This window comes from Dasypus novemcinctus, chromosome 8 (genome assembly GCF_030445035.2).
Source record: "Dasypus novemcinctus isolate mDasNov1 chromosome 8, mDasNov1.1.hap2, whole genome shotgun sequence".
Taxonomy (NCBI): domain Eukaryota; kingdom Metazoa; phylum Chordata; class Mammalia; order Cingulata; family Dasypodidae; genus Dasypus; species Dasypus novemcinctus.
In genome coordinates, this window is record NC_080680.1 from 20,438,355 (window position 1) to 20,456,333 (window position 17,979).

Here is a 17,979-nt window from a genome sequence, read left to right on the forward strand (position 1 = left end):
TTAACACAAAGCCTAACTACCTAAGCCAACCAGCCCCAGATCCTCCACAGTCCAACCTACATCATTCTGGGGACACGTGTTCTCAAGTTTTTTCTTTTCAAGGCACTTGGAATGGAGCCCATGGCACCCAACGGCTCACGCGGTGCGGAGCCTACGCCTACGAGGGCGGTGATGAGAGTGACCTGCGAGCACGGGCGACCGTGGCCCTTCCATCTTTTATCACAGGGTGGCTCCGACGGAGCTCGGGGGAGAGCAAGAAATAATCCAGGAATTACCAACACAATGTTCTCCAAATGCCCCAACAGAACAACATACCTGGCCATCCCCAGGCTTGGAAAGTTGGCGGGGACGATGAGAACATCCAGCCTGGGGAACGGGTGTGTTCCCAGGATGGAATGTGCTGCTGAGAGGCAAGGAGGGATCAGCTGCAGGAGGGTCTCTTGGCAGATGCCCTGGAGGCACTCCGGGGCAAAGACCCGGTGGGGAATGATCTCCTGGGTGGTGGCAGACGCATTCCGGAAGCGGCAGGGGTATTCCAAGTGACCACAAGCGCTGGCAAACCTGGGAGCAAGAGGACATAAACAGATGCACTTTAGGGTAAATCGAGTTTATTTCTCTGGCTGAGGAGGTGAGGAACTCAATATAGACATGCACAACTTCAAGGAGACAGCAGTTCACATGACTCACAAGAAAACACTGTTCATTTGTATTCTTGGCTTGTTTGTTTCTGTACAGGGGTGAAAAATTCCATCATTATTGATGTGCTTGAATTGATTGACTAGCTTCAATCTAAGCTAAGGCAAAGTAGTAAGGCCTCATTTTAGAATAAACAGGGAAAAAGAACCCAACAATCAAAACAACAAAACAACTTGCAGACACAAATAAAAAAAATTTCTGCCCTCAGTAATGTGTTTTCAAATATCACCATGGGAAAAAATCTTCCCCAAATCAGTAGACAATTCAAACCTCAGAAAGGAAGGGATGGTACAGTGCAATTAAAGATTCCATTTGGGAATTTCCTAGGGGGGGACAAAAAGACTTGGACTCAAACAGAACAGTTAACCAAATAAAACTATAGATTCAAACTTCTCAGAAGAATACGAACAATTTTACTGAAAAGTAACCTAGTTGTTCTTTACAAAGGCCACCAAAAGTTGTGCTATAGGGAATACAGAAGTACTTTTGATACCATTTTCTCCTCCATCCACTTTCAATACAAATTTCTTGGAGCCAACCTTTTAAGGAAACAGATCAGCACCCAGCCTGCACCATCTGACCACTGCCAGTTATTCCATCAAAGGCAGAGCTGAAAAAAAATTCCTCCAACTTGACTCATCCGCCTCTAGAGAACTTATCTATCCAAATAAACTGAGATCAAAGGGAACATTCTATTTTTCCACCTGTTAACGAGTCCTTTATTCAAACACAGTGGAAAGCCCCTCTAATTTTAAATTATGAAGAGTAACGATAGGTGCTTATTAAAGCCACAATGAACACTGAAAAACCTTAAAATACTGGCGCTGCCCTGCCCCAGTGTACTCAGACTGCAACCACCACACCTCTCCACAATTACCAAGAGTCTTTTACTCCTCCAAGCCCAGCTCTCCCTGACATGCGCACAGCTGACGTAAACAAGCCTCATCCATCACCCCGGGGCAGAGAGAACACAGCTTCCAGCACCCAGGCTCTTTCACCAGGGGAGACCCCAGGAACTTCTGCCTGGCTAAGGTGCAAGGAACCGACTTCCTGACATCGAAATCTAGTCCAGCCTCCTGGGCAGTTGACCTTGCTTTGTGGAGGGAGTAAGAAAAGGTCCCTATCGGAGAACACTGAACTTCAAAGGCTGTGTGTCCACCTGGTGACAAGTGCCGTGCTCGTGGGTCACGTCAACTAAAAGTCTCACGAAGTGCCGAAGGCCATTTATTAAATGAACCACCACAATATGTGGTCCAAATGCATTTACATAGGTACATGATGCACCGAAATAATTTGAGCTGATAGAGCCTCTCTTGAAAAGCTTTCAGGAGCATTTTAGACAATGGGGAAACTGGAGGTGTACTCCAAGACCTCCTAGCCCACTCCCCCTGGCCATTTGGCCCCAGGCTGCACTTGGTTTCCCCACCTATTGATGTACTGTGTAAAGTCATACCTACCACCCTCCAGGGGCAGGCCGAAGTCTCTACTCAGACCCCTGCTATGCTGGCATGGGGGGGCTTTAGTCTATTCTTCAGACCCCCTCTGCGGGGAGAGCTTCCCAATAAACTTTCCGCCTGCAATCATCAGTCTCTGTGTCCTAGTGAACAAAACACACCATGGGGTGAGATTATTTCTTGCAGGCAAGAACCCCAAAGGTGCACCCTCGCCAAACAGCCAATTTGTTCAAGGGGGAAAAGATGGGTGAAATTCTCTCTGGACGTAAAATGTGCTCATCCGGATAGTGAAGGTGAGTCCAGTTGTGGGAATCAGTACCATTTTTCATAATCAAAGCCTGGGGAAAATGCAGGCCTTTAAGGCAAACAAGCTATGGGTGAGTGAGACCGGTAAGGCTCCCAGGAAAAGTGGGACTGGCAGCAGCAGGGAAGCCGCGCGTGGGGCCGCGGTGGGGTGAGGAGTCCCGGGTGTCAGGGGCTGCTCGCACACTGGCCGCCTGTGTGACCTGAGGCAAACCGCTCGGGGCTGGGCCCTGTCCCTGACCAAAACATGGTCTCACAAAGGGGCTGCTGGGGGAGGAGAGGGGGTCACTGGGAAGGGGTGCAAGGGGACTCACTGAGGCAACAGAATGTTCTGGATCTCATTGAGGGTGTACACAATCACAGGGCTCTAAAATTCTTTGTGGTGATGAATGCACAACATTGTGATCATACTAAAAGCCACTGGTTGTACACTTTAGATAGACCATGTGGTATGTGAATATATCTAAAGAAAAAAACCCAACCTGCTGAATAAATAAATAACTGTGCAAGAACAGTCAGAAATAGGAGCTATATACAGCAGGGGAAACATTGAGAGATTGAGAAGTGAAGAATTTTCTTGTTTACAGGTTTGTCTGGTTTTTGTTACTATTATTACTGAAATAATGAAAATGTTCTAATAATGACTGAAATGATGAATGTACAGCCATGTAATTATACCAAATACCATATGCACTTTGGATAAATTGTATGCTTTATCAATCTGTACCAACAAAACTGATTTCTTTAAAAAACAAACAAACAGGGAAGCGGACATGGCTCAACTGATAGAGCATCTGTCTACCGCGTACAAGGTGTTTGACCCACAGGGAGAGCTGTCCTGCATGTAAAAAGTGCAGCCTGCCCAGGAGTGGCGCCACACACAGAGAGCTAAAGCAGCAAGATGATGCAACAAAAAAAAAGAGACGCAGATTCCCAGTGCCGCCTGATAATGCAAGTGGACGCAGAAGAACACACAGCGAATGGACACAGAGAGCAGACAATGGGGGGGAAGGGGAGAGAGAGAGAAATAAATAAATCTTTAAACAAACAAAAAAACACAGAACTCATTAAGCAAACAAACAAAAAAACACAAAACTCATTAAGCCAAGCCCTTAGGATCTGTGCATCTTGCTATATTCTAATCATACAAACAACAAACAAACAAAATCCTAAAATGGTTTCAAGGTTTCTTCTGGCACAGATTCTACGACAACTCACGCTATGACCCCCTCTACATATGAGTCATGTTCCGGAAGAGTTGAGGGAATACTGTACTTTTGAAATCCTGAATAGTTTTTCATAGGCCCCATTTCAACTCAAAGATGCTTTACCTTCCTTTCAGACGAGTCTTCAGTTAATCTCTATAGATGTACCTGCTTCAATATACTACCAAGAGGGGTGGCGTGGGTGGGGTGGGGGGTATATGGGGACCTCATATTTTTTGAATGTAACATTTAAAAGAAAATAAAGAAGAAAATATATATATATTTATACTCCCAAGATCATCAACAAACCAAGCATTTGGAAACAGCTATATATGAGCTGTGCCCCATCTCATAATTAGAGTATATATTTTTACAGTGAAGATTAGTGATAATAATTGGTATTAATTAATAACCTATACTAATGATAACAATAAAAAATGGTAACTCTACTACCACAATTACTACTACATTTACTGAGCATTTACAAGCATTTCTGAAAACTTTATGTGCATTATCCCCATGAAGCCATACATCACCCCTCGGGAATAAGAACTATTTACTTTCATTGCATCATGAGTCAACGTAAGCTCCTCCTGCCTGACCCTCCCTCCCCACAAACTTCCTGACGCTTCTAGAATAAATCTGGGTACCGGCTTTTTGTCCCAGCTGAGCTCGGCTGCCTTCTGGTGCCCTGGCTTCCTGCCCCTCGGTGTCAATCCTGCCCACTGACACTGCTAAGAGCGGGCTGGACTGGAAAGGGACATCAGGCCAGGACAGGATGGGAAGGCAACCAGGCCACTAGCTGGCCAAGTACCTCTTATATGATCACTGGGCTGAAATTGTTTTGTGAGAGGCCGTTTAAGGAGTTAGAAGTATCTGTGTTACACTCGGAATCGCAAGACTAAATTGCCTCAAGAGGTTCTGCTTTAGCCCTCCTCTCATGTCGAGACTGGCCTGTATTGAAACATAAAATTCCAATAACTGCCATGGCACGCTGAAATGTTTACCTAATTTATTAGCATATTTTAACAAGCAGAGCAGGTGCCTGGAGACCTTAAAAATCACAAGTGTTCAAAATGCCACTACCAGGCCCCTGCCTTGTTGACAAGGATGCAGTATATATGTTGATGTAGTGTCTGAAAGCTGGATGTATTCTATTAAGGCGTTCGTAATGTTACAAAACAAAATGAGATATGTGCAATAAGAGATGCAAAGCCAAAATACCATGGGGGAGAAAGGGCCAGGGAGATCTGGAGAGGTTTCTTTCACATACTGGAAACGGATCTCTGAAATAGCACGACTATTTCTTCCTGTGACTTACTATATTAGTTCTTAGGTAGGGCTGCCACAACAAAGTACCACAAACTGGGGGGCTTAAAATGACAGAACTTGGTCTCACGGTTCCAGAGCCCGGAAGTCTGAACCAACCACGGCAGGGCCGCGCTCCCTCTGTAAGTGCTAGAGAAGCAGCCCTCCCTGCCTCTCCCAGCATCTGAGAGTGACCAGCAAGTCTTGGTGTTCCGTGGCTTGTAACTGCATAATTCCCAGCTCTGCCTCTGTCCTCCCAGGGCCTTCTCCCCTGGGTCTCTCTCTCTCTGTGTCTCACTTCCCCTTTTATAAGGACATCAGTCAGACTGGACTCAGGGCCTGGCCTATGCCATTCTGACCCCATCTTAACTAACTCTATCGGCAAAGAGCCTCCTTCCAGATAAGGTCATGTTCAAAGGCACTGGAGGCTAGGGCTTCACCGTCTTTCAGGGGACACACAATCCAACCCGTAACATTGACGATATCATTCCTTTTTTCTAGACTTTCAAAGGGATGGAAACAGGGCCTCACCTCCCAAGGTCTACAAGGCTACTTTTCATATACTTGACAACCATAGAGCAGACCCACTTTTCCCACCACGTCTTCTCTTCTTCTGAACGAATAAGCTCAATGCCTTTTCTTCTTCCCAGTGCTGATTTTCCATGCCTTTAATCATTTTTTCCTGAGTTCTTCTGGACTTTATCCAAGTTTCCATGCCGTGCTTAAACCGTATGGTCCCCAAAGTGAAGACCATGCTTTAACAAAGGCCCCGAGAAGTTAAATATAATACAAAGATTCCCCTGTGGTTAAGGAAGGCTAAGCTGCAGCCCAACAAAATTAAGAAACTTTGGACAGTGTATCTAAGTGCCTTATAACTAATGTACTTACTGAAACGCTCACCCAGAGTGGGCTGGAGAACGTGTGGAACTGGAGCTGAAAGAGGGAATGTTCTTCCCATAATTTAGCCCACATGAACAGTGATCAAAAGTTCAGTGACCGATACTTTGGCCAAATTTCTGGGACCCAGATGAACACTTTTGGCAAATGAAAGCCTGTGCTGTAGAAGGCCCTGTAAAAGTTATATTTACGTGCATTGAACTGGTGGTCTCGGGAAGGTTTGAAGTAGAAAGGGGGTTGGGAAGGCAAAAGCGACCAGATGTGAATATAACCAAAAACACCACTGCGGCTGGCACTGAAGAGCACCTCTGCTGGCAAACTGAGCGTGGAGCCGGAGAGTTAATGACCAAAAACACAAACCACCCTCTGATGACTACAGACAGCACACATGAAGCGCACAGCTTGGGAGGGTTAAGCGAATGCAAGCCATTATTTTATCAGCAGTGCATTTCTGACGGACAAGCACGTTGATAAATGAAGGGAAAACTGAGTCATAGCACGTTGGACAGGGAAGGGAGTGTGGGGGAACCCCCCTGCCCCAGGCCTCCCGTCTCCGGCAGGGACCCCCTGGAGGAGCACCCTGGGCTTCGCTCCCCGACCCTCCTGGCTGGCTTGCCGCCGCGGGCCTGCCTGTGCTTGAGGCCGCCTGCCTACCCAGGGCATTTCTGGCCTGCTCTGTGCCACGCGGTGGAAACCGACAGCGGCCCCGCTAAGTGGAAAACTGGGCAACTCTGAAACGGAGTACTAGAAAGCCCACTGAGCCCATGCCCCGGAGCATGCCCCCCAGCCCTGCTTGCGTCCATAATTAAACCTCGATTTTGATGGCAGTCTGTCCCTTTCCCGCTTGGGTCTTAACTGGGGAGCGTGTGCAGCCCTCGCCCTGAACTCATCTCTTCCCAGAATCCCTGTTTGATCTGGCCCTAGCCTTCCGGATAAGAAAAGTGAAAGGCCACCTCAGCTGCCTCTGGGCGGGAGAGAAAGCGCACAGGAAGTGGTCGCTGCCCACTCTCCCCGACCCCACATCGCTTGGAAATGTGGCTGGAAGGACAAAAGAGCACATTTCTGTCTCTGCCGTCCCTCAGCCTTCCTAAGGCACACATTCGTCCACCGGCACCTCTCCTCTAACAGTCCCTCACTGCTGAGGCTCGAGGTGAACAGCACGGTGTTTCTTCACCGGGATGAATTTGAGAACCCCTGGCCGAGGTCTCCAACGCCCAGGTACGGGGAGTGGGACCTTGCCCTGAGAGAAAGACACAACCAGCAGGTAAGGCCCTGTCAGGGGAAAGGCCGTGCGCTCCACTTCTGTTTGCTGCCCCAACCTGACGCGCTCCAATCAGTAACCGTGGCTCAAACGCAGCAGTGACTCTCAAGGGGAGGCAGGGACGTCGCAGACAGTTTTTAAAAGCCCCCAGGTGAGATTCTGAAACACCTCTCTACGGGGTCAGGTCTAGAAGTGAACCCAAATATTGTTACTCAGGAGGCACGTGGATGGGAACAAGTTCCTGTCAGAACCTCAGTAGCCTTATCTCTAAAAGGGGGATAACACAAGCTACCTGAGGTACAGGCTTGCACTCAGGACTAAATGGAAGGACAGTCAGACCAAGGCTTTCCCTGACTGCAAACATCCAATGGCTTCTGTATCAATTCAGGATAGGACAGGATGTGCTGCAGGGACAAACAACCCCAATGTTTCTGTGGTTTAACACTCATACAAGGTCCACTAAGGAGCCAAACAACTCTCCAGGGCACCTGTCCTCTCCCTCCGAAAGGCAGACTGCCCACAATTGTGGCATGAGGCCCACTCTGTCATCTCAGTGGCAGGCAAACAGAGTGCCAGAGGGTCTGACACTGCAGGTAAATAAATGTTCCACGTACAAGGTCACTTCTGCCAATAACTCTCTTTTTGACTTGGGAGTAGTAAGTCAAATCCAATAATCAGTCTATGATATTCTCTATGTGGCTCAGGGAAAATCATCCAAGATAGGCAAGTTAGTGAGCAAGAAGTAGAAATTACCTCCCCTCCCTCAAAAAACAAAACGCAGGCAATAATTAGACAAGCCTGTCCCAACAGAAGACAGGATGGCCTCATGCCTTCAGGATACCCACTAACCAAGGCCACCGCAGGAATTGTTAAAGCAACAGGGAAAAATAAAACCAACACAAAAGGCATTTGCACTGAGAACCATCTTAGTTGGCTGTCAAGGGTGAAGTAACTCACTGTACCATTAGTCTGGGATTTCTCCACCAGAAGGCACTGACTCAGTGACTTTCTGTAAATAGGAAAAATGGGTCAATGGAGCAGGTGCAAAAGCCCTAAGATGAAGCACGCTGCCACAAAGCACAGCATCTGCACCCTTCTGTGTCTCCCAAGGGCATTCCCCTTCTTGCTGTTTTGGCTCAAAGCTAGAAGCCGGGGAACCTGCAAGTGACTCTCCAATGGCCCATACCACTGTTTCCAAACTTCAAAACGGATTTGCTCTTATTCATTCCAAAAAAATAAAACACTGTTGCTGAAGTCAATGGAGCCCAGAGCCAGCAGGAATCACTTAACCCGCCGGCCTCGTGACAGCACCGGCGGGTACCATGCCGCTAAGGAGGTTGGCAAACTATGACGATGACGCTAAGAGACATCACTGGAACCGCAACCGCCGCGCGGCTTACCATGCGCTCCACCAGACAAGAAACTTCTCTTGATTATGGTTTCCACCAAATAAGAACTGAAAACCAAAGTTAAAAGGTGTGTGTAGGCAGAGGGGGGAGGGGAGCTGCATCTGAGGATTCTTTTAGCTTCACCAAACACACCTATTTCACCTGACTGCGCAGAGCATTTCCTATAGCCTTAGTTTCTTTTCCCCTTCTGTCTGTATAAACAATATGCCCACATCCCTGCCTCTCAACTCTCTTTCCTTCCCAGTAGGGCCCTTCCTGCTTTGATTAATCATATTTTGGTTTGGTTTCTCAGCAGGAATGACTCACATTCCCAGCGCTTGGAAGAAATGCATCATACTGGCCTCCCTCGAGTGTTTGTTTTTTTTCAGCAAGTTCCCAAACACAAACCTGCGGTCGGCCTCGGAAGTTGGGAAGGATGTCTCTGTTGCTGGATCACCGGATGAGCAGGACGGTGGCTTCACTTCCGCCCAGGCTCCCACTGCAATGGTCAAAGTGGAGGCTGGCATTGGCATGGTGACGTAGTAATGCCAGCTTGAGTAGCCTATGGAAGAGAAGAGGAGGGCCGCCGTGAGACCAGAGCCCGGTTCTGGACCTTCCTCTGCGTTTCTTCTCTGCGGGTGCTTGACGAGCTGGCGCGATCAGCGGGTAGGAGCTGGTCGGTGGAGGTCGCTCCTGCCCACGGATGGGGCATCATTCGAGGACTCGGGGGAAGCACTGGAGGGAGGCTTGGCGCCCTCGGAGTCCTTCAAGTGAGGCTATAAATAAAGGCAATGGTTGAGGTGGCCACACAGCTGCAAACACAGAAGGGCACAGCTATATACCCCGACAGAAACAAAAATGCATCTTTTCATTCTTATTGCCTGGCATATTAAAAAAAAACCAAACATGCTCCATTGATGTCTGTTGAAAGAATATGTGAATAAATGAATGATCACTTCTGGGCTGTAACTACATTATTTTATCTAAATTCAAGTCAAGTCCATCCAAAATGGATAGAGTAGAAAACCAAGAGACTAGAGAAGGGGGAGTGGATGTTGCTTAATAGCTGAGTGCCAGGAATGTGACTGAAGTGATAGGGCCACTGCCTACATATGGGAAGATCTGGGTTCAATCCCTGGGCCTCCTGGTGAAAAAAGAGGAAGAGAAAGCATGGCTGCATGGTGAGCCAGTGCCTGCGTGGCAAGCCAGTGTCCATGCGGCGAGCAAAGTGCCGGCACAGTGAGCTGAGTGCCTGCGTGGTGAGCCAGCTGCCCACGGGAGTGCCCGCGCAGTGAGCTGAGTGCCCGCATGAGTGCCTGCACAGTGAGCCAGTGCCCGCGCAAGTGAGTCATGCAGCAGATGATGATGCAACAAAAGAGAGATGAAGGCGAGAATCAAGGTCAAGCTCAGCCAAGACCAGGAACTGAGGTGGCGCAATTGACAGGGAACCTCTCTCCACATCAGAGGCCCCCAGGACCAAATCCTGGTGAATCCTAGAGGAGAAAGATGAGAAGGCAAAAAGAGAAACAGATACAGAAGATCACACAGCGAATGGACACAGACAGCAAAACCAGCAGGACGGGAGGAGGGGGAAGGGAAGGAAAAAAAAAAGTAACTTAAAAAAAAAAATAGCTGAGCAATTGCTTCCCATGTATGGGGTCCAGGGTTCGATCCCTGGTACCTCAAAAAAAAAAAAAAAAAAAAAAAAAAGAGACTCAGGAAGGGAGACACCTGAGTTTTAGTCCCAAATCTGAAACTAATGAGTTTTGAAAGTTCAGATCTGACCTCCCATCCTTTTTATCTATTAACATATTGGACTGGTCCCCCATTCATTTAAGCAGATGAGAAACAGGCCTAGAGAGGCACAATGGCGCCAAGGACTCCCGCCTGGTTTGTAACAAGCTTGGCTTACAGCCCGCGTCTTCCTACTTAGTCCAAATGTTAGAGAAGGCTTTCTGATCAAAGGGAGGAATGATTGACACCGTTACTTCCCTCAATTCTAAGATGAAACTTGAAAAATAATGTTTCTGAAATCTGAATGTCTTGTACCATCTGATTTAAGCTAGTGTTTTGTTTTTTCCCTGAGAATCTGGTATAAGTTGCTGGGGTGTCTTAAGGGGACTCGCCATCTCCTTATGTTACCGAGAACAAACCCTCCACTCCTCGCGTTCCCAGGGGAGGAACTTGCGTTAGGCGGGCATGCCTGCCTCTTCTTCAGTCCCCTGACCATTCCTCTGCAGGGGATGTTCTTCTCTTGCTTTAAGTTTTAGGGGGTTCCACATCCACGGAGTGGTCTGCGGTGGTCCAATATTGCCGGCAAGCAGATAGGATACCAAATTCAAGACCAAAATATTAACACGGCCACATTGGCCAGCAGGCCTAACAGCATTTTTCAAAGTGCCGTACCAGTAACAATCGATAATAAAGGCTGGCGTTTGATCTCCATATGCTTGGCTCCTTTGTCTGCCTCTCAACTAATTCTGAACTCAGGAAGGTAACAGAGGTCATTCATTATTGATCCCCTGGAACTTTACCATCTTAGATTCAAAGAAGTTTACACTATGAAACTCCTCTAATGAACAATAAAATCTTAACTGGGAAACAAAGACTTAAACTTGAGGGAAAATATAGATACACTATCTGGTGATACTCAAGTTTGGAAGTCATTAGAGGAATATGGAATACAGACGGGTAAGCTCGGGGCTGCAAAAGCCATTCTCTGCAAACTGCTTCTAAGTTTCTTCCTGCTTCTGGAATCAGAATGGCTACACTTGTTACCACTCTCCGTGTAGATGACTAAGAAGATGAAGACACACTTCTCTTTAAAGAGAGGATCAAAATCCCATGATTTCAATATTAAAAAAGTAGAAGCAACCAAGTGTCCGTCAATAGATAAATGAATGAACCAACTGGTCTATCCATACAATGGGATACTATTTAGCCCTAAAAAGGAGTGGAGTCCCCATACATGCTACAACAGGGCTGAACCTTGAGAAACATTACGCCGAGTGGAATAAGTCAGACGGACAAATACTGTATGATTCTACTTATATGAAATATCTAGAATAGACAAACTCCTAGAAACAAAAGACAGTTTAGAGGTTACCAGGGGCCAGAGGGAGGGGTAATGGGAAGTCGCTGCTTAATAGATTCAGAGTTTCTGTTTGGGGTGATGAGAAAGTGTTGGTAATGGATAGCAGTGACATTAACGCAACATTGCAAATATAATTATAATTAACGCTACTGAATTGTAAGCTTAAGAATTGTATACATAAAAATGGCAAACTTTTTCTGCTAGATGTACATTATCACAATTTTTTAAAAAATGATACAAATGAACCATGAAAAGAAGGGTCCTCTGGCTCCAGGCTCTGCAAGAACCTTGAAGAGAAATGGAAAATATCTCAGCCTATGGAACTCCTGGCTCCGCTGTTGCTATCGCCCTGAAGAGCCGACCTTTGGTCAAGGGCACATGGGGTTATTTCTGGGACTTCTCTGCCACTTGGCTATACTCTCTGCCCCCAGCCACCCTTTTGCCTCTCATGGACTCAATGACTGGTGTACAGAGACACGGAGAGGAGAATGCCATGGGAAGACAGAGGCAACTGAGTAACGCAGCTTGGAACAATGCAGCGGCAAGTCAAGGAACTCTAAGGATTGCTGGCAACCACTGGAAGTGAGGAGGGAGGCCTGGGAAAGAGTCTCCTTCAGAGTCTCCAGAAAGAACCAAATTTGCCAACACCTTGATTTTGGACTTCTAGACTGCAGAGCTGTGAGAGAATAGATTTCTGTAGATTTAGACCACACACACACCCAATCCAATGGTGTTGGAGCCAAGTTAGCTTCTATTGGGCTTGAAGGAAAGCCATAGCTTTAAAGAGAATCACTGCTCTCATTCCAAGCCCGTAAGAGAAGGGCAAGGATGGTCACAGTGGATTTGATAAAAGTAAGACATGGATCTGACATGACACAGTGTTACTGCACCCATCTCCCTCACTTTTCTACCTTCCCATAACTACCTTTTTTTCTACAGCCTGATATCACCTGTGGCTGCTCCATGAAGAATTTCAATTTGGGCTGGACAACACCATCAGAGCTGGCACAGGGGATGGAGATGGAAGAAGAGGAAAGAAGTTGGTGAGGAACCAAATCTTTTGAAAGGCTTTGGTTAAAAAAAAATCCCAAGTAATTGAATTCTCTTAATCAAAGGGATGCAGCCTGGTCATTCTTTCTCTGGAATACATTTTGTAGTGTTTACCATGGGCCATTGGATTTTGGTCTTTAAAACATTTGGACCCTTGGGAGTTCAGTAAGTAAAAAGCCAGGGTGAGGCTCTCAGGTGAAAATGGAAGAAGGAATGCTTACCTTTGCTTCTTTCCAAAACTCCATGAAAGGACAGTGAAGGACAGTAAAAGGATTTTCTCAGACGTGAAACAACAAAAAGAGGAGAAAATAGCTACAAGATTTTGGAAGCTAAAACCCAGATGGTAAGAGAGGCAAATAGCACAGCAGACCTGAATCGTAAGTTAGCAAAGGGGAAATAAAAGAATCAGCTCACTTGACACCCTGAAAGTCCCAAAAGGCTATGGTGTGTTGGAAATATCAAATCTAGCAGGGCTGGCTGAAACATCTGTCTAAGAAGAGGTCAGATCCCTAACGGCCAGGCCTGTTGGCCAATCCCCAACCATCCTGCCAAAAAACCGGAAGTTTATTTTCTAAAGAGAATAGGAAAGAGGGCCTCTGGGCTGGGAAGAACGCACAGTCGCAGGCAAACGAATGAGATTAGAGGAGTGTATGCATACTGGATGCTGAGACCTCCAGCCGCCTTCCTTTATTTGGTCCCTAGAATGCTGGCCACCAGGCATTCACCCTCCAGGCAGGAGACCAAAGGAACCTGACAAGTCCAACAGAAGACCTCCAGAGAAACTGCCATCGGGGTTTCCTATAGGTCTGTGGTGAATCTCACCGTGGGAAAGCCTCCTCTGTGCACCCAGAGCCTCCAATCAGCATTTTCATCCCAGACATCCTTAGAAAGTCCCTAAGGAGAAACTGAGAGACCAGAACAGACGCGAGCAATCTGGAGGACAGGGATTGTGCAAGGAGAAAAACATTTTCAAAAGAAACAAAACACACACTGAGAGTGAACAGAATTCATTGCAGACCTGCAACAAGAATAGTATGCTATAAAAAAAGGTGCATACAGAAATAAAGACAATTTAAAAGTGAGAGAAGAGAAGAAAAACTCAATAGAAGGGATGGAAATTTCCCAGAAAGTAGAAGGAAAAAAAGACAAAAAGATGAGGTGAGAAGGGAAAAATAAAAGACCAATTCAGTAAGATTTCATACCCACTAGCCTGGATACTATTGAAAAAATGGAAAATACAAGGGTTGGAGGGTATGGGACAAATAGGAACACTCCCTCACTGGTGATGGCACTGTAAACTGGCACAGTCCCTGTGGAAAACAGTTTGATTACTCTGAAGGTAATGACTTACTATATGACCCAGAGTCCCATTCTAGGTACATACCCAAAAGAACTGAAAGCAGGGACTCGAACAGATATTTGCACACCAATGTTTATAGCAGCATTAATCGCATTAGCCAACAGGCAGAAGCAACCCAAGTGCCTATCAACAGACGAATGGACAAATAAAATTTGATATATATATATATATATACACACACACAATAGAAAGTTATTTGGCCCTGAAAAGGAATGAAGTTCTGACCTATGCTACAATAGGGAAAATCCTTGAAAACATCATGCTGGATGAAATAAGCCAGACATGAAAGGACAAATACTGTGTGATTTCACTTATATAAATAAGCAGAATATACATATTTATAAAGTAAAAAACTATAATACAGGTTACAAGGGGCAGAGTGGGGGAGAGGAATGGGCAGTTAATGTTTAATTAGTATGGAATTTGTTTGGGGTGATAGAAAAGAGCAGGCCACGGATGATGATCCTGGAGGTACAACTTGGTGAAATAATTAACAGCATTGAACTGTATATTTGAAAGTGGATAAAATGGGAAGCTTTAGGTTGTTTCTAAGTTACCAGAAAAAGAAAAAGACAGCAACAACATAGAATTGTACAGCCCAAAGAGCGAACCTTAATATAAAGTGGGGGAAAAAATAATTTATAAATCTATATAAACTAAGGGCTGTAGTTAATAGTATACTTATATATAGTAATATTTCATCAATTATATCAAAAGTACTGAACTAACGCAAAATGTTAAGTACAAGTGTGTGTGAGAGGGTTGTGTATGGAAACTCTGTACTTTCTGCGTGATTTTTCTGAAAACGTACAGCTATTCTAAAAAAAAAAAGATCAATTCAGGAGGTCCAATATGCAAGTGAAAAAGACCCAGAAGGAGAAGACAGAGAAAATAGTAGGGGGAAAATTGTCAGTTAAAAAATTCAAGAAAGTTTCCCCAAATTGAAAGGGGCAAGAGATTCTGGATTGAAGGGGCCCACAATACACAGCGCACTGGCTACAAATCAACCCACATCAAGACACATCATTTTGAGATTTAGAACCCTGGGGATAAAGGCAAGATCCTACAAGTTTCCAGGAAAAAGGGTGAAAAAAAAGTTACTTACAATAAGGACATTTTCAGACATGCATAGTTTCGAAAAAAGTCCCCTCCCACACACTCTCTTCTCTGGAAGCTACAAGAGTATGTAATGTGTGCTTCGAAGAGGTAGTAAACCAAGAGAGAAGACAGAGGAGCCAATACAAGAGAGAGGCCAAGGGACCCTGCAGAAAGATGGAGAAGGCAGACCCCGGGAGCCAGCTGTGATGAGCCCTGTAGAGAGGGACACCCATCTGCACGGGAGCAGATTACTTGGGAAAACACCTGACAGATCTGAGTACCTTGAAAAGAGATTTAAACAACTTTCAAAGAGCCTTGGATTGGTGAATACATAGGAAACCAAGCAAGGGAAATAACAAAACAAAACAGTAAGACAATTATTAACTCAAAAAAAAATTATCACGTGGTACAGAAACGATAAAGCACATGTAGCTTTACTACACAGCTCAGCTCTTAATAGCAAAGATAGATGGGACAATAAAACAAAGAATGATGATCTAACCAGAGCGATGATATTAGTTATACGAGGAAGACGGGATGTTGGGAATGGGTGGGGGGGAGAAAGCTCCATCTCATTTGCCATAGTGGGAAGACCAACACTGGGCAACCAAGCATCTTACTGAAGGACATGGAGGTAAGTACCAAAAGATCAGCTAAAAGAGGTAAAAGTGGCCACCTTTGGAACCAGAAAAATGGGAGGGGGCAGGACTGTTTGGGGGGTGCAGTATAATAAAGCCGATAGAACTATTCAACTCTTTAAATAAGTAACATTTTAATATAAAATACCTTATCAGAAGAAGAACACCACTTTTGGTTCTTAGGTACCAGTAGAATGATAACATATAGGGAAGCGGATGTGGCTCAAGTGATAGAGCTTCTGCCTACCATATGGGAGGACCTGGGTTCAATCCCTGCGTGCCTGTGTGGCAAACCAGTGCCCACGCAAGTGCCCGTGTGGTGAGCCAGTGCCCACGCAAGTGAGTCACGCAGCAAGATGATGACACAACAAAAGAGAGACAAGGGGAGAGTCAAGGGGAAGTGCAGCAGAAACCAGGAACTGAGATGGCACAATTGACAGGGAACCTCTCTTCACATCAGAGGTCTCCAGGATCGAATCCCAGTGAATCCTAGAGGACAGAAAATGAGAAGAGAAGACAACACAGACAGCAAAAACAGCAGGGCAAGAGGGGAAGGGGAGAATAAGTAAACAAATAAATCTTAAAAAAAAAAAAAGGATAATATATAAATCAGATGGAAGAGACAATTTAAAGACAAGGAGGAGACACTATCTCATTAAGAAATCCTCCTAAGATTGAAACATTCGGCACAGTAGCCTTTCCCCTTTTGTCCTGCACTGAACCCCTGACCTGATTTATTTCGTTCTTTCTCCATCCACAAGATGAGACTTGTGGAGACAGTGGGCACTGAGATTGCTTCCAAAACAGAAGACTGCTACTGGAATAAGACGTACTGGTTAGATGCACAAGGTCGCTGAGAGTCCACACGGAGAGCCAAGCATGTCATGTCACGGCACCTTTGTCAGAATGCCTGGCACCTTGAGCTGATATGAAGAGGGCACTGGAAGTCACAAGGGAGGTGGCAAGGTAGCAGAATGGACATTAGTGATTTTTTTTAAAAGTCAGAACTTTAAATGAGCTGGTGTTTGGGAATGAGATATACCAAATGTGATAACAGAACCTGAGTGGAGTCCAGCCCAAGTGTTAACAGAACTGTGATTGCTCCCTCGCAGTCTTCTCGGAGGTTAAATACTAGAAAGAAAAATATCTTTATTGGAAATGTCTTGAAAGCATCATCCAAATCCATATTTTAAGTGCCCAAGATGATTTCTATGGCCCTCAGGACTTTTTTCCCCTAGATTCCTAGAGTTCCTCTACTTAGCAGAGCTCATTTGGAATAAACTGTTTTGCACTTCAAGTTTTCGATACAAAGGAAGTTTTCCTGGATATCAAATGATAGTCAGAGGCAGATCAATAAGCTGGGACAAAAAGAACCAGCCAGAAATCCATGTCCCAAAGACCTGCGGTCAGACTCTTCTGAGAAGCTTCTCCAAAGTGTCTGGCCCTGAGCTTCTGGCTCTGATCCTGGGCGAATGCTGGGATCTTCCAGAGCTCTAGGGAAGGGTCTTATTACTTCATTACGAAGAGGGCATTTTTACTATCTTCATTTGGTGGAAAAGTCTCTTTGGGGTTGTTTGCTAGAGGATCAGTCCACTGAGCCCAATTGTGCATGAGGACTGCCCACTAGCACCAGGGGCTGCTTAGGGAACACATGACCTCATCTTCAAACCAGATTGCAAAAAAATGCAAATGATAAAGTGGGAATACTACCCCCAGAAAGCAGAGCATGCATTCCAAAGACAAAGAGAAATAAATTAATCTCGGATTGTCTCTTGTTTGGGAAGTCTACCTTGCGTTTCTAGGCAAAGAGAATTAATGAGAGTTTATTTCTTGTGAGTATGTCCCTTGGCTAAAGTTTGAGGCTCTGGAATCTGACTATGGGGCTCAAATCCCTGTTCTACTCTTACCAGTTTGGATACATAATCCCTCGAGGCATCGGTTTTCTCATCTATAACCAGGAAATAATAGGATGAGGTGAGGACTAAATTAGATAATCACTAGGCATCATAATTGGCATATTAAGTGTTCGAGAAATGCTGCTGTTGTCGTCATTGTCACCATCATCATCATCATCATCTGCAAGCTCTAGTCTTCACAGATTTTCCCCCTGTGGCTCGGGCCGACTTTCCAGAGACAGAGGCAAAGAATGCTGAAGGTATGGCCACCATATGTGCAACGAAGCCCGTGGCCTGATGGGGCCCACATATGGGGTTTAAGGTTGAAGGGC

General features: G+C 45.6%; 1 protein-coding gene across 6 annotated transcripts in view; it reads right to left on the reverse strand.

The window, feature by feature from the left end:
* The window catches only part of AOPEP (aminopeptidase O (putative)), a 366,697-nt gene that overhangs the window by 287,929 nt on the left and 60,789 nt on the right, over window positions 1-17,979 (reverse strand). For all 6 annotated transcript variants that reach the window (XR_011649356.1, XM_004470934.3, XM_071216642.1 and 3 more), the window contains exons 4-5: window positions 8,921-9,074; window positions 316-561 (exon numbers count right to left, since the gene is read on the reverse strand). Coding sequence is in view for 5 of the 6 variants with exons in the window: in XM_004470934.3 (XP_004470991.2) it covers window positions 316-561; window positions 8,921-9,074 (400 nt within the window). In the remaining variant the exon portion in view is untranslated. The remainder of the gene's footprint in view (window positions 1-315; window positions 562-8,920; window positions 9,075-17,979) is intronic.